At 39.8% G+C, this 23,204-nt stretch overlaps 1 protein-coding gene across 5 annotated transcripts in view; it reads right to left on the bottom strand.

Moving 5' to 3' along the window:
- Window positions 1-23,204, bottom strand: part of lef1 (lymphoid enhancer-binding factor 1) — a 101,467-nt gene that overhangs the window by 11,496 nt on the left and 66,767 nt on the right. For all 5 annotated transcript variants that reach the window (XM_086083759.1, XM_086083761.1, XM_086083760.1 and 2 more), the window contains 5 exons: window positions 6,432-6,561; window positions 2,202-2,292; window positions 1,999-2,118; window positions 1,314-1,476; window positions 295-402 (listed from right to left, as the gene is read on the bottom strand). In XM_086083759.1, the coding sequence (XP_085939885.1) occupies window positions 295-402; window positions 1,314-1,476; window positions 1,999-2,118; window positions 2,202-2,292; window positions 6,432-6,561 (612 nt within the window). The remainder of the gene's footprint in view (window positions 1-294; window positions 403-1,313; window positions 1,477-1,998; window positions 2,119-2,201; window positions 2,293-6,431; window positions 6,562-23,204) is intronic.

The raw sequence follows: 23,204 nt of genomic DNA, 5'->3' as shown, positions 1-23,204 counted from the left end.
CATCAAAAAACTGCGCAATCATTAGCAGGCTAATTTCACTGGCGGTGGCTATAAAAAGTGACACTACAATCTATCCAATGCCATGAATTACACATTAGGCTGAAACAAAGAGTCGGCTCAAATGGAGTCCATTAAGCATGCAGGGGACTGTAGAGGAGACTGTGTTCCTTTTTTTCCCCCTTCTTCTTTTTTTTTTTTTTTAAAACTTGTCCAACACACACCCGCACATGCACACAGTCATGCGCGCGCACATGCATACACGCACCTCTGCAGAGCTGTACTGTTGGTACTTACATAGTTGTCTCGGGCAGACCAGCCTGGGTAGAGCTGCATGTGGAGCTGTCGTTCCTTGCGGGCTAACTCATAATACTTAGCTTGCTCTTCCCGAGATAATGCATGCCACTGTTTTTAGCACAAAAGAAGAAAATATTGTCAGTTAATGGATTGTTAGCGCTTTTTTATTTTTAGCAGATAAGAGAACAAAATGTTCAGTGGGAAAAGATGCAGGTACAAAAGAAAGAACATGATAGTACAAAAGAGTTATAGGGCCACACAAAAAAAAAACTACGGTTACACTTTGAGATTAAAGTTTTTTGAGATTAAAGTAATAATTTTACGAGAGTAAAAATTTTATTGTTTTGAGATAAAATGACTGTCCGAGAATAAAAGTAATACATTTTCAAGAAAAAAAGTATAGTTTGCAATTCTAAATTTCACAAGAATAAATCAGATTTTTTAGATTAAACTGATCATATTACAAAATAAAGTTGAATATTTTCCTGGTTATAGTTAGAATTTTTAAAGAATAAAAAAATATTTTTTTTGAGAAAAAAGTTGTATAGTTGAACAGGGTAAAGTTGTATATTTTCGAGATTAACATTGTAATTTCAATAGAAAAAAGTTAAGATATTTTCAAAAATAAGTGATAAGTGCAAAAAAATTAACTAAAAAATATATAACTTTATCTCTTAAAATTCCTATTTTAATTTACGAAATATACTGTTCAATATGATTCTCATAAACAACATGTTATTTAAAAAAAATATATATATTTTTTAATCTTCTTATGTCTAACTGTTTTAACTGCCTGTTGGCTTGTATGTGTTTGTATTTTTATGTTTGTAAAGCACCTTGTGCTGTGTTGCTTGAAAGGTGCTATATAAATAAAAAGTATTATTATTATTATTATTATTATAATGTTATGACTATAATCTCAAAAAATATTTTGCTTTCTAATCTAAAAAATCTGCACCTTTCAAATGTTCATATAGAAAATGACACCGAAAAAAGGTGTGAGCGCGAGCACCACCTACCCGCCGTCCCAGGATCTGATTGATGGCTGCGCTCTCCTTCAACGTGCACTCGGCCACCACGTTGGCGCGCATCTCTTTCATGTAGAGCATGAAGGCGTTGAGCGGCTTCTTGATGTGCGGTCTTTTGGGCTCCTGCTCCTTTCGCTGTTCGTGCTGTGGCTTCCTGCAAACAAAATACATATTAATTATCAATACAATTATGAATTGGTAATTTGTGATTCCTATTTGAATCTAAAGTCAAAGATCCTGAATGAGGACCATCTGGGATGAAGTCGAAGGTTTCTTTTTTTTACTGCCCCCTTGGTGGTCAAGACGATATGGCACTGCTGTATTCTTATTTCTCTACAACACATGGACCGAAAGAGTCCCTATCTCACTCACTCTCTCTCTCTCTCAGCTGCTGCACTAGGGCGAAACTTTCTAATAAGACGACAGGTTGGCCGTGGCTAATGCAGCTATCAGCGATCGCCACTTCAGGGTGCTATCAGGCGTGTTGCGGTATCATCAGGGACCAGGATCTGGTGCTGGCTGAGCGCAACACCATCAACCCAGGGGCTAAAGGAGCCCCTTCAACAAGCCCTAGCCGACAGATAAGATGCTCACTTCAAGGGAAGGCCAGTTTGTTACTGGAATACCTGAAAGTGACATTATGGTGAAAGAGGGGTGGTTGTGTGGGGGGACTCACATGTGCATGATGTCGGTTTCGTGCAGGGGCTCGTGTTTGACCTGGGGGTTGACGATGGCCGGGTGGGGGATCCCCGTGGCGTGAGGACCAGGTGGTCCGGGGACCATGTGATGGGAAAACCTGCAACATCAGAAGTCTGGTGAGGAATTGGTTTCAAATCAAGGGCAAGACACCAAAATAGATGAGATAGCTTGATTAGTCACCATCCCAGTGGCGGCGTGAGCGGTCCCACTCCTCCCGGAGACAGCGAGTAGAAGTTGGCAATTTCTGGTCCCGCATGATGCCTGGACATTCCTACAGCAGAAACAATAGACACAAATTACGATTATGGACATCCAGCATACAGATATAGAAACATGAACGACAAACAACATGAAAACATCTTTGATGTTGTTGTGGTTATTTATTTACATACTGTAATAGTATTAATTTTGGGACATTATCCACGTTATTACACTAACGCAATATTAACCAAAATACCGTATTTAGACCAGTGGGGCTGCATAGAACATATTATTGTCAAAACAAATTTGGGGGGGTTGACTTCCCCTTAACAACAAAATGTGCATGTGAGACACAGGTAGTGTTGCTGTTCACTTGGGTTCGACACCTTGAAGTTCTACACTATAATAATATAAAGTGTGTATGCCTTTAAAAGGTGGTGCCTGGTCTGGTGAATGATGTGGGAGTCAGTGAATGAGAGTGTAGAGTTAGCGTTATTATTTTGGCCTCAACGCTTACAACAATAAAGATAAAATATTTGATTGTACAAAAAAAAAAATTCACTTCAAAAAGAAAGAAAAATCAGCAAAAAAACCCACAATTTTTTTGTTGATTTTTCTTGGGAGGGGGTTAAGTGTCAATAAATATCTTTGTCTTATATCGTAATGTGTTTATAAAAAATGTTTTTGCCAATTAAATTGTCCAGCAGATTAATCAAATGGATTTTTCTTGACCTGCTCAATATGTTCATTGCCTTGAGAAAACTTCTGTTGTGAGTTGGCGATAACCAAAATTGACCTGATTTGACAAATTTATTCTTGTACAAGTAATACAATTTTACACACACCAAAAAAATGCCCAGCATGCTAAACTGAGCCCAACTGCTTGGTGGAAAAAGCATTAAAAATGTAACAAAACCTTTGCTGAGGAAGGTAAAGCGAGGTGAGAATAAGTGCTCTTTCATATGCCATAATGTGTGGACATCAACACACTCATGCACAAAGAGGGCAAATGCCTGCAGATTATCACCACGCTCTAATCCCTGATGAAGCCACAACCTTTTTTCTCCCTGCCTCAATCTCTGTGGTCTGAGGAGTCCTTCCTCCTCAGAGAGGCAGTGTGAGCGGGGGGGCTTAGATTTCCAAAGCTTGTGTTGCGGCGCTGGATCCGTGGCGTGCGTAGCACTACCCCCTGCCCACTAATCCCCCCCACCCCAAGTCTCCTTAGAGCCTTCCTGAGGGCGTAGGGAGACGAGGCGTGTTAACCTTGTCACTCACACCCCGAAGGTGACTAATCACACCCCCTCCCATTCCTGTCACTCCCTCCTCACGTTTCACACATTCCCGTTGACACCCGGGCATTTCCTTTCTCGCCGTCAAACCATCTCCATTCCAATCAGAGTCGCCGTTTTTTTAAATCCATTTTTCAAAAAGACGCAGGGAGGTTTACATGCGAATGTTCAAAGGCCCTCGGCTCGACCTTCCTTCCCGCCCATCGACGCATATTACATCTCATAATGAGAAGATCCGTGATTGTTCTTCATAATTAACGAGCAGATCAAAGTGTGATCCCGCTGAGGAGGCCCAGGACGCCATCGCTCCATGAAGGACGGACGGAGCAGCGAGAACACAGATTTGTTTAGTTATTAAACATATAACAGTATTAGAGCTACAAATAATAATTTTGTTTTTTTAAACAAAGTTGTGTGCATACATATTTTTGTTTTATTGTGACATAAAAGTTGTACTAAGAGAATAAAGTTTTGGTAAAAAAAAAAAAATTACATTACGAGAAAAAAAAGTCTGTTTTGCGAATTTATTTTCGTTTTTATGTTATGATAAAAATGTTGTAGTTTAACTAAGATCAAGTTTTTAAGACCATCAAAAGTATCTCTTCATTGTATGAGGATAAATCAATGAGATGAAGAGGGAAAAGATTGTTGTGTTCTATAACTAATGTTATTTTCGTAACTTGATAGAGAATACATTTGTGATATGACGCAAAAAGTCATGTTACAACAATAAACTTCTGAAAGGTGAATCATCAAGAGAGAAGTCGTAAATCTCAAGACAAATTTCAAGATCACGAGAATAAAATGGCCATTTTTTAAAAAGAGAAAAAAGTTAGTGTCCTAAAAGTGTTTTTAGAAAAAAAATGATTATCATGAGAACAGTCCTCACTCAATGTGTACACTTATCGCAATATTATGACTTGATGACGTCATGTAACTTTATTTGGTAAAAAAATATGATAAGACATATTACTTGTAGTATTTGAACTTTCATTTTCGTAACTATCTGGAAGAATATGCTCATGTGCCAAATACATACAGTAAACTACTCTCTCCATAATTTCAACTTGTTTTGTCTTTCTGGGTGCTCGCCAATGGAGGGTGGGGGCTGCGTCCTTTACATGGGACAGGCTAGAAAGTGCTGATTTCAGCAAGACAAGAAACAAGCTGTGTAAAATATGCTCCAATTGTTGATCTTTGATGTATTTTGAAGACAGGTGCGAAAAAGGTCTTTATTGTGAATAAAATGCGTAACATTCAAGCTCTATATTTCTACTGTATATACAGCATATGTGTAACAACAATAGTTTGACGGGTGGAATAAAAGCGCCACGCTGCTCATATCTCCGCACTTGTCACCAACTCGAGGCCAACTTCATCAACTGTACGTGACGACGACGTTTGTGTTCTGTTCTGATCGACATGAACTATTTCCTGCTTGCGGAACGCCTCTGATGCCCGATTCCTTTGACATATTTGGAGCAAGCACAGTTTTCTTTAGACGTCTCAGCTGCCTTCATCTCGCTTCCACCTTGTTATTTATAGACGCTCCCTCAGAACCTCATCATCAACACCATCATCATCATCATTGCCAACATCCCCGTCTGATCACTCTGCCGCTTCTCAAGTGGAAGAAGAAAGGCGAGGAGGAGAAAAAGAAGAGACAAAAAGGTGCAGGGGAGCGGATGAAAATAAAACACGACGGAGGATTCGCCTGCCGAGCGCGCGGCTGCGATGCCGAGCGGCTGTCAGCTCGGCTGGCTTGATGTTGCTACAGAGACATGGGCGGAGGGTGGGAGGGAGGCTTGGCAAAGAGGAGGGGAAAAGGGCAGCGCGACGTCCCACAGGCGCCTTCAAACGAGTTTGGAGCAGAAACCAAGACGGCTCGGATGTGACAGTTTGGGAGTTTTTGGGACGGCGGACGCCAAAGTACACTCAAGTTTATTTATAGCAACTTCACCCTTCAGCCTCTCTTTCAACCTGGAAAACATCATGGAAGGAGTGGAGGATCCCTTTTCTGTTAGTTCATTAGTTACTTGCCCCAAGGTTGTCAACGGTTTTGAAATATTGTAAATTCAAATGTCATTTGAAAATTGCATTCTACTACATGGTCATTTGAATTTGATTTAATTGTTCAACATACATACGAGCACGAACATCGTTACCAGATGAAAATGGACCAAGCGCCTCTCGCTGTTCAACAGTCAACAAGGAAACGGTGAGTAATGCTGCGAGAACAGAATTAATTGCAACGTCTATTCGTCCGGCATCGGCGCTTCTTGGTTTCGTCCTACCCAAAACAACGCCTGATTGGTCCGACTTAAAAAAGGTCGGTTGCAAACGTATCAGCGGGAGCGGTACAAGATGTATTCTCCGGAGTTTGTAAACTCACAAATACCGCAAGAATTCAGCTTGCTGGCAAGGTTAGAAGCGTATGGTTGCCACGCATATTAATATAATATAATGTAATATAATACGGGGAGTGAAACTGCCCCACACTCTATCCAAACGTCTAAAAATATTTTTCTTACTAGTTTTTCAAAAACTTGCTGCAACCACAGAATCCTTTCAAAAAATAAATTTGTGTGTCCACACGGAGATGCTGAAACCCTGACATTTATATGCCACACTTAAAGTGGCGCTGTAACGCTGCCCCAGTGATGTGATGTAAATATACTCACAACAATGGCGAGGAATAGGAAGCAAGCACATTTGTCAGGACTGACGACGAAGTACAACTTCTGCTTCGAAATTAAAAGCCCATGTTGGCACCAAGAACATCCGACACAGTAATATCACATTGTTTGTGTTTCCCAGGACCCAGTTTCAAAATAATCACTTTTTGTGCTCCAAAAACATGTGGATGAAAGTTCAAAAAACTGTTTCTAAAAAGTATTCCGCAGGCGTGCGTGTGACGTACCTTGTGGTTTGGGATCCTGAGGATGATGGCCGGAATGGGAACCCGGGGCGAAGTGCTCGTCGCTGTACGTGATCAGCGGGGTGAGAGGGTGGACGGCATGGGACGGCTGCACCACAGGAACTTTGTTGGACTGTGAGATTTAAGACAAGAACACACATATGAATAGTAGACACTGAACAGCAGGGTGTAAAACTTCTCAATACTGAGAAAGGCTTGGAGGTTAGCAGCTGATCAGCTGCTAATGGCTAACTGCTCAACAAGCTGATCCAAGCTACAGATCCTTAGTATAGAACATAGAATATTTTTTAAATCTACTGAGAGGTGCAAGTAGTCTTAGGTGCGGGTGTAAATAAAACAGCAAATAGCATTTCCTGACACTGTGAAGGATGACCGTCTGATGCGGGAAACTGCAAACGTTATCGTTCTGCTTTTGGACAGGCAAACACTGGTCAAATGGGAGTACACCGGCGAGCGGGATGCAAAAGCGAGGGGTCTTTCAGACAGGAGATCAAAGGCGGTCATTAGCCAGTGAATAAGGGGAGTTCATTACAGAGCAAGGGGGCAGGGGGACGTTAGAGAGGATGAGAATGGTGGGGGAGGCTTTGGAAGAGAGGAGAGATCTCTGCAGCACGCACCCTCCTTCTTAATATCATCGCTGACTCACAGCCTGCCTTCTGACAGCTAAAATAGTCCCGAGCCAAACCCTGAAAAGTTGTGGCTGGACCCTCCCCTCCTGTGGCTCCCCCACTCTGCAAACAGTCCTTACATGCTTCAACAGCCGTGAACACATGGTAGCACTTAGACACGCTAAAAGTGCGCTGCACAAATGGAGCCCAGACCTGCAGCGGACCACGCCCTCACCTCCACAGGATGTATACCACAGATCGGACAGATACAGGATGCGGAATTTGCACATTTTCAAAACAGTCGTCCTTGAAACTGGATTATTTTCTCAATTGTAGATGGGACGAAGCAAGTTACAATTGACGTTGAGTCAAACTAGAGGTTGAAACAAAAATCTAAAGTAGGGATGTTTGATACCACTTTTTTTTTCAGTTTACAGTTGCTGCTCTATATTAGAAGGTTTATAATTACCGTAATATCTAAGCTAATTTCCTTTAACCTAATGTATGTTAGTATTAAGATAGCGGACTTTCTTTAGACAAAATTATATAGCTTTGTACAACATTTTTTCAATGTTTCGCCTCTTGTTGTTTGTAAAATACAAAGTCTTTGTATAACCTCAATGTGTTGTTGTAATTGGTCTACCATCTCTTGACAAAGAGAAAATTAAAACAGGCACAAATGAATGCTCAAGCGCTAACAAGGTAGCACACAACATGGAGGACCAACATGTTGAGTTTACTAGACCGCTAACAATCTTTACACGTGGTAGGTGCTGCTATTTTGGTCAGCAACACAGTGCAAAGGCACATATTTTACATCAGGTAAATCTCAATGGCGCACCACCAAGCAAAAAGTGGAAAAGTAGGTCAATTATGCACCTTCGGGCATCTAGTAGAAGGCTATTTTATTGTTCTGCCTGTCATTATACGTCATTGGCCAAGATAGATAAACAAAGATGATTTGGAGTAAATAAATAATTTGTAGTCCACTCGAGTGACATCGGACAATTTCCCGAGGCACGACTGATGATCTCTCATGGCACAGTGGTTGGGAATCCCTGAAGTAATGACACTTAGTGGTTGTTTATTTTCCCTGAGGGGGGAAAGGCGGAGTCTATTTGAGGGAGGCGTTTATTTGTGTTAAGTAGATGACACCACAGGCAACTAATTTGGGGCACTGTGTCTATTATGGTATGGCAAGAAAGGCTCTTTTTATAAATCTTTCTTTGTTTTGGTGGTGATTCAGTGGTGGAGTGCCAAGGCGACATTCCTATGTACTTAGCGGCCTTGGCTAGCCAGCGCTGGCTCGCCCAATCCCAACACACACACATTTGGACTCAGGGGTGATTGGAATGCATGTATTTCCCAGAACCCCTCGCAGACTGGCACAGCGCTCAATCCGTAGACCCCCCACCTTCTGGGAACGTCCCGAGAAGGGAACAGGACGCTGCTAGCGTGCGGCGTACAAGCTCCGTGACCACATGACTCTGCTGGTACGCCACACTCATTACTGGGTGGATAATGGGGCAGCTCTTCCTTACACACTGCCTGGAAAATGTTCTCGCGGAATGGAGGGGTTGGAATCAACCAGAAGATTTTCCGATTTCCGAGGTAGTATCAGAGTTGTTAAAAATGCTTGTATCGCCAATCATCTATTTCCCATTGAAATACATGGAAACGACATGAATTCGTTTCTGCCTTAACAACAAAAATGTTGCACTGTAGAAAAAAATAGCACTCCAAAATATTGCATTTCATAAAAAAACATACATTAATGACATAATTAAATAGAATGAAAAAGAATGAAACAATGTTTGTCACACTGCATCAATTAAATGCCACGTCTTTCTTCTAGTGTGCAAGCTTTGGCCACATGGGGCAGTATGTGACAGATAGTTGGCTATCTGTACTTTGAGACGTTATTAATGCTCCATTCGAGAAAAGTGGGAAGTCTGACTCGGAAATCCCACGTGCAAAGTAAAAAAAAAAAAAGGGAAAAAAAAGGGGGACCTTGACTTCACCTACCGACTTTAATGTCATTCTACTGAAATTAGATAGCTTTCTTCATTCTTAAATATTTGACATGACTTGACGTAACATGACATACGTGACAGTATGCCGCTATCTACCTGCATGAAATTATACGGTAAACTACTGAACTGTATGGAATGCTTATGAGATAAGATAAATACATAAATGAAGCAAACTTGCAAGAAGGCAAGTTTGCTGGAGGTCAAAATGTGTTCTGAGGACCAAAACAGAAAAACTATTAATCACTATCCGCCATTTTGATTGTTTACTTTCGCCTCGAACGCTTTCAGGTAGAGACTGGGATAATAAGTGGGATAATTCCGACTTCCGACCTTCCTTGAATGCAGCATAAGAATCCCACGTGTATTTTACGGAGGACAAGCCCAGCTGCAATATGATTGGCTACTACATGCAGTCCAAGCCTGTGTGCAGCAGCCAATCATATTGCAGTGGGGTGTGTCCTGCCTAGCATGCAAGTGGGAGTCATAACAATGCCTCAACTGCTCTAGTTCGGAATTATTATTATTAGTCTTTCTACAAAGGACAAAAGATATACTGTATGAATATGAATACTCTTACATGGTCAGTGTACATGTTGTTGCTGCTGCACCATTTGTTTTCAATCAGCTGCTTAAAGGGTTAAATAACAAACATGCTAATTTATGTTAGCATTAAGATATACGCAAACTGAAAAGCTAAACTTTGGATCTCAAGGCACTACAATAGTCGAGAGTTGTAACAGTGGCAGTATTTTCTCATTTCATTTGTACCATCCTTTTTTGATGAAGTTCCGCTGAGACCATCTCTCTTATTTCACACGGCTCACTGTGAAGGAAAGGAATTTTCCAAATTTCAGCGGTTGTATCAGAGAGAGGATGACGCCTGAGTCACTGCTGGATTCCTTCTGTAATTTTGCAGGTACTTTGTGTGAAAGAATTCCGGTCTCTTCCTCCGCACAGGTGACCGAGTTTGTCTGATAAAGGTGACGGGCTAATCCCTTCGCGTGGGAAACTCAGACCTCATTTTTGGACGGGGGCAGCCTTATTAGTAGGCCTATTAACCCGAGAAGAGGGCGACCGGTATGTGCCCTCGCCAGGGGCTACGCCTGCATTGACATTTGGCGGGCTGTGGGAATGAGATAAGAAGTGGCTGGATTATTATCTTTTTAGCTCGGGGTCAGTAACATTTGTTCAAACAATACAGCTTGAAGAGGACAGCGACACCTACAGTGAAAGCAAAAGCCAAGGCCACGCGGCACAGAAGCCTGCTTTTTGTTACAGCTTGTCGGATGGGATTTCAGTCAGCTTGTTAATAAACGGCCGCCCTATTGTGGTGAAGTCACCCGAGGAAAACAGTTAGGCCTCTGTGACCAATACAAAAATGGATGGCTTTCTGGGTGCACATTCGCAGCCACAACAGTCAATTGACAAGAAAAGCAGATAAAGGCAAACAAGTATAGATGCTTCTTGGTTTTGCAATGTTTCACTCATCTATTCTTTATTCTTTTGCGGCAACAGAATTATTAAAAATAAATAAATACAGTAAGATTTTTCAACAGAATGAACGTGATTGCCTCATGTTATTTCAACGTGAATGGATCTATTAGATGCGAATGAGACTGGGTTGCATGCAAATTCTACTTGATTTAACCATGTCCATCTTACAAACATGCCATTATTCATTATGTTTGATTTCAAGTGGAAGTCAACCTTAAACATTTCTTGACAATATGTGACCACACTAGTCTAAATATGACATTCTGTTTAATATTACATTTTTGGAATATGAGTTATCAAAATCCCGCCATTTTTATACATTTCAGGGGCGGCCATTTTGCCACTTGCTGTTGACTGAAGATGACATCAATGTTGCTCAGAGCTTAGGCAACAACCAATCAGAGCTCACCTGTTTTCTGAAACTGTGCTATGATTGGTTATTACCTGATACCTGAGCAACATTGATGTCATCTTCAGTCAACAGTAGTGTTAATTTCACCAACAAAAACGAAACAAAAATAATGTAATCAACACACATTTTTCACCCGACTTAAACTAGACTAGACTAAAACCGTCATTAATAAACAATAACTGGGACTACATCAGTATGCAATTTCATCGACTAATGAAGACAAGACGAAAATGTACTTAACTTAATAATTTTAGTTCATGAACAAAAACAAGACGAATATTATATGATTTTTTAAAAATCTTGTCTCTGCTAATCTGTCACGTGTGTGACACTGTCATGTGACACACAGTGACCCCCCCCCCCCCCCTTTTCAAATCTGCAGCTAGCAAATGCAACATGCACAAACACATTGGGCAGACGGGAGGTGGATTCTTGATGAAAAGTAAAAAAAAAAAAAAGTTTATTATAGTTATAATTTAACATTAACCCACGGCTATAACGTTCCAACAACTGTAATTGTGTGTGAAGTTTTTTTTCATCAAAGAGATGAGAGAAAATATTATGTAAAATAGTTTTAGATTCAAAACGTTCAACATAATCTGCTGACAAAAATATACAGGGTTAAAATGATTGTCCTGACTAAAACTAGACGAATAAAATTATGTTTTCTTGGACAAAAATATAGACTAAAAATTGACTAAATAAACCGGGATGAGGTTGACTAACTGTGACAAGCGTGACTAAAATTGGACAAAAACTGAGACTAAATTTAAAAATGGCGGATAAAATTAACACTAGTCGACAGCAAGTGGCAAAATGGCCGCCCTCTGAGATTGACAAAAACGGCTGGATTTTGCTGCTTAACTCATATTCCACTAACTCAAGATTAACCCGAATACCATACAAATATCAGAAACAGGTAGCAAATATAATTTTTTTTAGTGTGAAAGGCCATTATTTTCACATTTTCAGTATATAAAAAAAAGGCGCCTCCAATCAAGCAGCATGGGAATCCGCCTTCTGCCGCCAACTCTGTTTATGAACCAGCTCACATGCTTTCCGCACACTCTATTGTCGCTGCAGGCGCGAGTAGTCCTCATTGCATATAAATTACAGAAGTGGGAAGTGATTATTATAAAAATAAAAAAAATCTCCCTCCCCCTTCTCCACTCAGCAGAAGTGGTATAATTGAGTACAAAAGCTGTGCGACGAGGGGGGAGAAGCTGCAAAAACGTGCGTGTGGATTCATGCTCGGCAACTATTGCAGGAAGGTTGGAATCAAGCGCTGTCAAAAAAAAAAAAAAAAAGGATAGAGAAAGGGAATGAAATGAACCATTTCCTTCCCCACCCCAAATGGAGCCGGTGTGCCAAGTGTGTGGTTGGCCGTGCTGCAACATTCTAGAGCGGCTCCCGCAAGGAGCCGGCCCCTTGCCAGCTTCAGTTCCGCACAATGAATTTCCTATATATATATATTTTTTAAAACACCACATCTGAGCACTTCTGCTTCTGAAGGGCCGGCCAACGCTCGATAGGAACGTCCAAATTCAATGTTTTCCTTGTCAAACCTGGCCGCTGCGCCTCTCGTTCTCTCGTGGAAAATACGTAGAAAAAGATCCCAGAGCCTGTAAATTTTCAAGATGTTTTTGTGAAAAAGTACTTTGTACGTTTTACACTGATACTGTAATGGTTTATTTGCCTGATTTGCATATTTTTTCTCAGTTTAGTCGGGTCTTCTCCCACATTCAATCAAACGATAGGCCCATGAAAGACTCTAAATATTCCAAATGGGAATGCTTGTTTGTCCCCTGCAATTGGATGGTGAACAGTCTAGGCTGTGAACCTTCTTACCCAAAGCCAGCTGGTATCAGCTCTAGCTCACCCATGACATTAACTCATTCACTCTCAACCATTTTCACTGAAGCAACCTTCTTCACTCCTGGCTGTTCTACTGGAATTTGGCTGATTTTGCAAGCTCCACAGCATATTTTGTTCTATTGCTATAAAAACAATTAGCATTAGAATATAGCTAAGTTTCACCATTATTCACAAACCAGTTGAAAACACTGGCAAAAAGAGCTTGTTGCAACATGGCCCTGGAGGATCACTTATACTCTGATGCCACCTGCTGGCCATTTTTGTAATAGCTACCATTGCTTTAAGCGACCTCTTCATGTCAGAAGCTGTATCAAAGGTTCTAGCATAACCCCCCCCCCCCCCCCATAAAACACGTATAAAAAGTTTTTGGGAGTGAAGGACAACGTATTAAAAAACATATTTATACGTTTTTTGTTTTGAATGAGTTAATAAGGAAAAGTCTATAGAAATGATTGGGCTGATAGGTTCAAGTGACAAAATTCACATTTTTGGGGTTTCATGTGGCCCAAATTTGGATAACCCACATTCAGATCGGAAAACATTCAGATTGGAAAAATCCATTCTGAGTCGTAATGGAGACCGATTGGATCTACCCTTTCAATGCAAGTCGAGTTTGACAAAAAACAAAGCTGAGACCATTAAATAAGGAAAATGATGACATAGCGGCCAATGGAGTAAAGCAGTAGAGGTAAAGCGCCAAGGCCAACTAAAAGGTACAGTATGTAAGCTAAACTATTTTTAGTATTGATTAATCATTGTTTATTTCCGTGTTGTTGCTGATGACACTTTTGCAAACATTGTGATATACAGTAAGTGTTAAATCGGAATTGTGCCCATAGTGTAATTACAGCATAACCTCCACAGGCTTCTTTGCAACTTGGCAAGAAGAAGCGAGTGCTGGGTAAACCACTGCTTGTTGCTGTTGTAAAGTTGCAATAAAATGGCGTAATGCTTAGGTGAGGAAAACCCTTGAGAGCTGCTTTGATGGGCACACTAGCCGAAATTTACCCTGCTGAATTTGTACATTTGCTCACTTGTTTATTGACTATGGTAATAGACGGAATATGTAAAAAATACATAAAAACAAAATCATATAATTCTAAAATTGTGGCTTCTACAGACTGGTTGGTGCACACTCAATCACTTACCTATACTACTGACCTCCATTTATTTTTATTTTTTTAAACAAATATGATTTATTTTGAGATTTGAAAGTATATAGAAGCATAAAATTCTACTTATTACATGTTAACATGTTTTAAAACTCTGGCGTTTTATGCCATTGAATACCTTGTTTATAGATTCATGGATTCAATGTCATTTAAGACCTTTTAAGGGTCCACTGGAACTCTGTTATAGAGGTTGGAAAGTGTCATGTTCTCCTATAGAGCATCCCATCCTCCCCTCCTCCATTCACTCTTTGAAAACCAGTAGAGACCAACCTGAGGAAGCTTAAATAAATAACCAATTAGCATTTTGTGCAGCGGGTTGAACCCCACCAGCTCGGCGCGTACGGCTAACTAGGGAACCATCTATTGGCAGGGACGGCTCTTTGTCCAGGGGGCTTAATGTAACCAAACCCAATTAATGGAGAAGAAAGCCCCGCCGCAAGCGAGGTGCGGAGGAGCGCCACGAGCCCGGGGGTAATGAGTGGAACAAGCGGAGCCGAGCACTGGGACCCGAGTGGAGGAGGCTGCGAATAACAGGAAAAGCCTGCCCTGGAGACAAATTTACATCTGTGAAGACACCCCCTGATCTCCCGCCTCTTTCTCTCTCTCTCTCTCTCTGCATTTTAATCATAAATCCTGCACGCTAGTCAAGAGTTGACGCTGAAGGGAAGCGTTGACACCAAAGGCCGAGGCCAGTTGGAGAAAAAAAGTGGAAAACATTTTAAAGGGGATAAAGGATCAAGTCATAAACTCCCAATAGATTTGGATTTGCTGTAATACAACATTTGACTAACTTTTACAGCTCAAGATGGCCTTTTCTGGGATCAAAACTGACTGTAACACATCACAGAATATAATCCAATGAGCCATTATTTATCCGGCAATGGGGACATTTCAGACAAGAATCATAACAAAATCCAAAAATATTTACAACAACTAGCAATGAGTATGGGCTTTAGCAGTGGCAAGTGTACATGAGCAATTCTTCTATAGACAACCAAAAGGCATGACTGTACTGTACATATATAAAACTTTACATTAAAACTATAATGTGTATATGTAGAGGGGAACTTCACATGACTAAAAATACTATATTAACACAACAAAAATAGTCAGCAGTATTACTCCTATAAATAATATACCAGCAGTTTTGAAAGGCGGCTGTATACGACAAACAGTACACTCTAAAAAGAGTTGGGTCAAAAATAAACCATCTGTGGGTCAAAAATGGACCGATCCTCTACTTTGAGTCAAGAAATGGGTCTTTCAGTGTTAAACAACTCGTAAATATTGGTCAGATCCTTTGGGTTATTTTGCATAAAACAACCCAGAAAGTTGGGTCAAACTGAACCATAAAGCGGATCGATCCATTTTTGATCCATAATTGGGTTACTTTTGACTCAACTGTTTTTAGAGTGTAGCCTATGCAGATGTAAATGGCAACTTTACAAAATAAATAAACAGGTAGAGGCAACGAAAAAAGCAGCAAGAACAGTCAGCAGTTGTGAATGGCATGAGCCTCTGGACATGAGTCAGAAATACTACATTATGCAACAAAAAGGCAGCAAAACTAGTCAGCAGCAATTACCACTGTATTATACGCAGTTGTCGAGGGTGACTATACACAATAAATACTATGAGTCAAGACTAATGTTTGTAAGAAAAGGCAGCAAGAACAGTCAGTGGCATCAGACATGATGGACAATTATGTGTGAATACTATCTATGAATACAATTGTGAACATGAGCAACTATTAAAAAAGTGCAACTGTAAATTATTACTACACAGTGGTACTCGGCTTAACTCACAAGTGCCCCCCCCCCCCCCCCAGCAAAAAACAAAAAAAAACATGGCGAGGGCACAGAGAAACCATGTGAGGAAAGGCACCCAGGAAACACTGGAGCTAAGAATGAAAAGACAACAAAATAAAAACAGTTAAAAGCTAAAAGAATAAAAACAAAGCTAAACGATAATATGACAAAAGGAACTGGGAACTAAAAAAAGGAATAATTAAACCCCAAGTCAAGGTAGCACTATTTATGGTTGGAAACAAGTATATGCAACAAAAGGTAGCAAGAATATTCAGCAGCATTACAGCGTACAGGATAAATATACTGTATGTAAAACCATAAGTGAACAACATATCGACATCATCATACATTTCAGCCCCGGATCCACAGTTTGAAAACCCATAATGTGTTAAACTCGGCATAGTAGTGTCAAACGCGGTCACGCTCCATGGCACGCCTTGAATGAGCACAAAGGCGCTATTAACAGCCGAGTGTCTCCAACAGCACGAGATGGATTACCCATCATCCTCCAGTTGGCAGGAAGCGCGTGCGCTCCAAGCAAACCAATCACGCTTCCATCGCGCTCTCTGTCGTCTGTGGCACCGATGATCTCAACGAGGATAATTTGTGTGAAATGTGCCTGCCCCAGATGAAAAAGACTCGATCCGCTTTCTCAAAACAGTGTTTCCACTCTTAATTTTTACATGGCGTAAAGCTTTTTAAAGGGGGGGGAAAACTAACTTCAGGGTACAGAGATGGAATGCTAGGAATAATCCAGATATTTCTTCCTACTTACAGCATTACTCAAGTGAATCTATCATCTATATATCAAAATATCTATTTAAATCTATTAGCCAATCTCCAACTGTTAGTTTAGTTAATTAAATTTACTCTTTTTTTTTTTTTGGTCGACCCCTGCATATACTCGCCAATTTTATTCCTCAATTTTGTTTTCATGGCATTTTTTTTCTTTCTTTCCAGTTTTTTAATTGTTTATGATTTGATTAAAAAACAAACATCCAATGCCGTTAAATGGTCGTTATTATGCGTGGATTTTGTTTAAAACTGTTTAAAATTTTAATTTGTTTATTCACTAAGTAGTTTTTAAATGTTCAGCACTCCTGTTTTCATACCAGTGTCTTTAAATCACCCTGAACCCCCCCCCCCCCCAATTTTCTTCCCCAATAAGACTAATAAAGTAAATACATCTAGAACAGACATTACAGTCACATTATATTTCGTTTTTGTCAATTTAAAAGTATTTTACTTATCCAACAGGGCCCCTAGTAGTCGTGGGGCCCTGAGCGGGTGCGAGTAGGTTTGTGCCTGAGGACTGCAACGTACAGGATGGAAGCGCTGTGCACACTGTTCAAGCACCGTGTGGAAGTTGACCAACGCCGAGTGTAGTGGGTGGGCAGCATGTGTGGCGTTCTGGCAGAACCGAGGGCAAACTGCGGGATGTTCACCGTGCGGCGGGGCACGGGCCTTATTATCACAGTGGGGCCCGGTCACATCAAAGGAAGCACGAAAAAGGCCAGACATTGTGCTCCAGTGCAGTCGTCGACAAAGTGCACACGGAAGCTTACACGTAAACACCAAAAGGAGGACCACACACCAATGGGCACTTACTCGTCCATTAAAGCAAGTTGTGCTGTTAGCGATGGGACATGCTAACCAAAATCATAGCTACAAATCTAAAGGAAGGTTTTTACCCAAAAAACAGAAAGTATATATTGTATGTGTGGTTTGGATAACAAGTCAAAAATAAACAGACAAAAACAACATGCAACTGTACATGTACTATAAAGAAAGCACACCCCCGCCTCCTCTGCTAGCTAGCTAGTTGACTCAGTACTAGTTTTTGTGTAGCATATTGCAAAGAAATTTATATTTTAAGTAAAATAAGCTAAATAAGTAAAATGAGCTAGCTAGCGAACAACTAACCAATTAACTAATTTTAGTTGTGTAGTTAGCATAAATAGTAACTAGTAGTAGTAGTGTCCATGATTTTGCAGTAAAAAAAAAAAGAAACAAATCTAGGTATTTTGCGTACATTTTTCATTTTAAAACCAACTAACGAACTAACTAGTTTTGCATTGTATATTGCAGTTCTTAGGCAACTAAGAAACTAGATTAATGTAGTGTTTTGCATCCTTGAATTATTTTTTACTAATATTTTGCTTCTTTCATAATTTTAAGATTCAAAAACAAACTTTTGCATAGTTTTGTCATTTGTTGCAACTATTTTGTGTTGTATTTTGTGTGTGTGTGTTTTTGTCGACTTACTACTGTAACACATGTATTCATTATTCACTGCTTAAATTATAGATATAACTGTGAAAATCCAAAGCATCCATGCAAAATCATCAAGGGTTCTTCTACAGAAATGTAAGTATCATTTCAATTTGTTTTGGTTTTTGAAATTAAAGGGTGAGGACAAAACCTGGTCTAGACTGCTGGCTTCCGTCTACTTTGGGCTTGGTGGTTTTGTTGGAACACAACATTCAGCCAGAGTTGCATTCATTGAGCATGCCAAACAAATGCTGCAAAACTAGCAAAAAGAATGTGCTCAAAATCGTACAGGAGTGCAATATGAAATATATGAACATCTCAGGGGGGTGTTAGCTGCATTTAGGCCGCATCAATGGCTAATTGCTGCAATTGAGTGTGTGTTTTCAAGCACGGGGAATGTTAATCTGGGAGCCTTAAGTTGGATCTTCTCCACAAAGCTCGACCACGTGCACGGAGGAGGGAAATGTTTGGAGCGCAGTGGAGTTTTCTCCCCCGGTTCAATTGGCGTTATTTATAGAAACGCTACATGATTTATCATTAGCAGGAAGGCTGAGTGAGCTTTGGCGCCGACATACACATTGAACGAGGCCCCAAGAGGTGTATCAAAAATAAAAATGGCAGCACCAGCAAACTAGCATGCTAGGCTTCGCACAATAACAGCCAAGTGTTTTGAGTGTAAATCAGAGAAAAAAAAAAAAAGAATTCTTGGAATTGTTTCCCAATTTGTAAGTGATTATTTTATATAGAAAAAAACCCTATAATAATTAAGTGCATATTATTCATTTATAAATAAAAAAAAATGCATGAAAAGTATTTGATTTTTTATTATAAATGAAATAAAATTAATAAGAGTTCAAACAATTACATAACTTCACTATTACTTATAATAATAATAATAATAATTTAAATACTTGAAAGTCTTTTTATACATTTAAATAAAAATAAAGTAATTATTTAAAATTTGTGCTGTCAAAGTTAAAGTGTTGAATAATTAATTAGTCTCAAAAAATTATCACATTAATCACGTATTAACGCAGATTAATTACACTATAAATTTTGACCTAAGATTATCCTTTATCTTGACAGCGGATGGCTACCTTAATGGCAGCACATGTTGTGTTTGAGCAATAAACATAACTACATGCATTAAAGTAAAGCATTTAATGAATGTTTGTGTATGACATTCTGATTATTTGTTCATGTCAACTATCGGGGTCATCCCCCCCCCCCCCCCAATTTAAAGTATGCGAGTAATTAACTGATTAGAAAAAGAGGAGGGTGGGTGCAGTTGATCAAAAAATGTTGAAGACGTCCTCATAACATTAAATGTCGAAAGAATTAACACATAACAGGTGCTCTTCAAATTTGTTGGGCAAAACATTTTGATAAAAAAGGCTTTTTAATAAAGCAATTAATCATGATTAATCAAAATCCTAAAATGTGATTAATCTGATTAAAAAATCTAATCGTTTGACATTATACAAGTAAAATGAATTCTAATGGTATTGTACACAATTTAAATTAACATTAAAATAAATAAATACATTTCCTTGCTTCACAATGAAGAACATTTATCAACTACAAGTAATAATTTTTATAAAACAAACATTTTCTTTTCTATAACTTATGTTTTAGTTTAGTTTTGTTTTAGTGTATATTTTTCCCCCAAAATCCCAGCACAAATTAGTTAGCTTAAAAGAGTGACAAATGAATGAAAATGTTTAACTCAAACCAATTCTTAAAATGAATGAAATAATAATTAAATAATAAATAATAAAATAAGAAATATGATGTTGTTAATATTATTTTAATACTAAACTTTATTATAGTCTACTAAAATGTAAATAATTTTTTTTTGTCATTTTAAATTTGTACTTCTCATGTAAATAAAACCGGCCAGCCAACACAAGCTAATTAGCGTGCTAGCCTTCTCCCAACAAAAAAAGCGTTGTGAACGAGGCTGGCTCACACGTGACGAACAAGAGCGGATTTGCCTGCGACACCTAGATAGCGCGCTCCCCCACAACCCGCCAGCCCCACTTCCCTTGACTCTCAGCTTGCGCCCAGGTATATTCTCAGCATGAATGGCTGTCACTTTGGATTTGGGAGCTCAGCGTTGACGGGGTGAGAAAAACGCGTCTGGCGGGGGTCTCTTTGTGCGATTCTACCTGTGGAGAGGACAGCGCGGGACTAAGCTATGTTACACAATACACGTTTGGAGAGGAAATGGTTAGACCAGAGTTGGCTGTGAGCATTTTTTAATGGCTGGGAAGAAATTGAAGGAATGGATGGCGGGTTGGGGCGGGGTGCTTTTGGAACGAGAGACGGTATTGACCTAGTTTTCCGACGGAAGCTCTCCCACTCACATGACGAGCCAGAATAGAAGCCACAAAAATATCGGCGGCTCAGCGAGCACGTCGTCTTCACGGGTGAATTACAAAGGGATCAGACGTATCCGTGTGATGGTTGCGTCTGTAGGGGCAGGTCACCCGGAGCCCCTCAGGTGATGGTACACCTGTGTCCCGGCCTCTGCCTGACCCTGCCACCCCCAAAGGTCCCAGGACTAAGAATAGGTCTTTTGACCTCAGGACATGCTCACTTAGCCTCATATGACTCCCCACGTTGGGCAAAGGCAGAGCCCTGCAACTTAGGGCCTATAGGTCATACATGGAGCTTCTGGCCCTATCATGCAATCTTACAAACAAATAAAACCTCAGATGAACTGTTGCTAATAATTGCTGATGAAATAATAACAAAACCTTCCAATTATAGTGATACCGACTTTCAAGAAACAAGCCATTAATTAATCCAATGCCAATGATTCTCAAAGTGCGGTACAAGTACGACCTGTGGTCCACTGGTTCCATCTAATGGAACACCAATGAATCACTACCCAATCACAGATCAGTTATATTGAACTTTAAAGTTCAATACATTTGGATTTAATCCTCAACAACTGTTAATATAATATAGATAAAATAATAAAATTTTGACTTTAATCTGTAAAATTACAAATTTGTTGATATTTGAACTTTGTTGTGATAAATGACAAATGTTTTTCGTGTAAAGTGGAGCCCAACAAATTGCTGGGTATTGGGACCGGGCCGGTCCACAAATAACAAAAATCTGCATATAATTGAATTTTGTTTAACTTTAAGTATTTTTCTGTCATTTTTTTACACAATATTGCTTGTCTGTGTAGAAGTTTTGTAGTTTTTTTTTTTAACCCAAATAACTAGTTTTTGCACAGTATTGATCTTTTGCACGTGACGTCACAGCCCTTGTGGGAACGCCCCCTACGGGACGCTGGACGGCAAAAGAGCCACTTGCCTGTATTGTAACCATTGAATCTCGCACAGCGTAAAGTACTGCATAGCTTGCCACTACGATAGTCAATTGTTCCATGCGAGTAAACATAGTAACAAACATCATCACAGCGTTTCAATATAGAACGGACTATGTCAAAATAAGTCAGTTAGCATGATAAACCAGTTTTACCTTTGCATTACGAGGTATAATGTCCCGTGGTTTGAGCGTAGCATCTCGCTTTTGAATCAGCCCCGGTGAAAGGAGAAGAGACGGCATTGACTACATAATGATATAGGTCGTGCGCTGTGAATTCCGGCAAAGTCGGCGATTTGATTAGCTTGGTAAAAACAGCAGGCAACAGAAGGTAAGGGGCTGTTTTCAAACTAGCGATCACCAACTTTTAGTTTGTAAAATAACAGTTGCAAAGTCAATACGTCGCTCCGGGTCACGTCCACTTCCATTCAACAAACATTTCCTTCTGCCGTCCGTGATAGGGCAGTCACGTGATCACGTGACGTCGGTGCAAATGGTCAATAGTAATTTTAACTAAAAGTTCTTAGCATCCTTCTACTTTAATTAACTAACTATACAATAACGAGTTTGACGTTAGTATTGTGTGTATTTTTTCACTAATTTGACAATTTCTCATATTAATTAGTCCTTTTTTTTTTTTTTTTTAAGTATCTCATAGTATTTTGTGTAGTTTTGAGATAATTATAATTAGGCAAGGTTCATGGTATAATGCTAAGCAGTATTCATGATGGCGGATATTCATATGATGGACTGTATAACAATACGGTCAAGCCCACACTTTGGGTGTGTTTAGGGGATTAAGTGGTAAAGACGTCCAACATCTGTCTTTCAGCCTGGAATTAGCCCTTAATCAGACCATACACTTTCAGGGTCCCTGCTACTATGTGAATTACACAAAATAATAAGAAAAAATAAAATAAAAAAAGCTATTCAGATCTGATCCCCCTCATCCTAACAAACAGCTTTTCTGCTTCTCCGCAGACCTCAAGAAGCTCTTCAAGGAGCAAAGCCGAACATGTGAGGACCCCGCCCCTTGTCAATTAGCTTCGCGATAGGTTTTTGTTGTGTGTGTGCGGTTCAATGCAAACAAAACAATGAGCGTGTACGACACAGTGGAGGACAACGGCTGCTTATCCCCCCACCCTGATAGTTGTAAAGAGATGCTAATGTTGGATTTTCGGCAACACAAAACAGGGTCCTTAAACCCGGTTTGTATGTCACGGCAATGCTGGTGCACCTGATGCCATAGATACAAAACATGTGCCATGTGCAGCTGCATCAGTGTCACTAGCAAAACCAAGTTAATCAGGAGAAAAAAACAAAACAAAGTTCTAAACATAAAAGGCACTGATTAAAAAAAACACACTACATAATTTTCTTTCACATCGCCATTCAGATAAAAGTATACAGGAAGTGCAACTTTATATTTCCTTTGCTGTGGGAAGTTGTTAGTAGATAATTGAGAAAGGAGCAAGACTTGAGTTTCCACTGTCCACTAGGACGATACCGCGATCATAAATGTCGATGGCCGAGACACTGAAATTGTAATCTCGTGATCACAGCATGTATGACACCACTCACGTTTGCTACAAATTGAGTTTGCAAGTAAACAAGCAACTGTAATTTTCCAACGTAGTCAGTGTCTTTAATCTATGCAGGATACTCAAGACTATTAAAGGAAAGTCAAAAACTGCTCTTTACAATAATATGTTCTAGTCTAAACATGGCATTTTGATTAAC

The sequence above is a fragment of the Leptonotus elevatus genome, chromosome 8 (assembly GCF_054856555.1).
Source record: "Leptonotus elevatus isolate MCC_2025b chromosome 8, RoL_Lele_1.0, whole genome shotgun sequence".
Lineage (NCBI taxonomy): Eukaryota > Metazoa > Chordata > Actinopteri > Syngnathiformes > Syngnathidae > Leptonotus > Leptonotus elevatus.
This window is presented reverse-complemented; position numbering and strand designations above follow the sequence as displayed.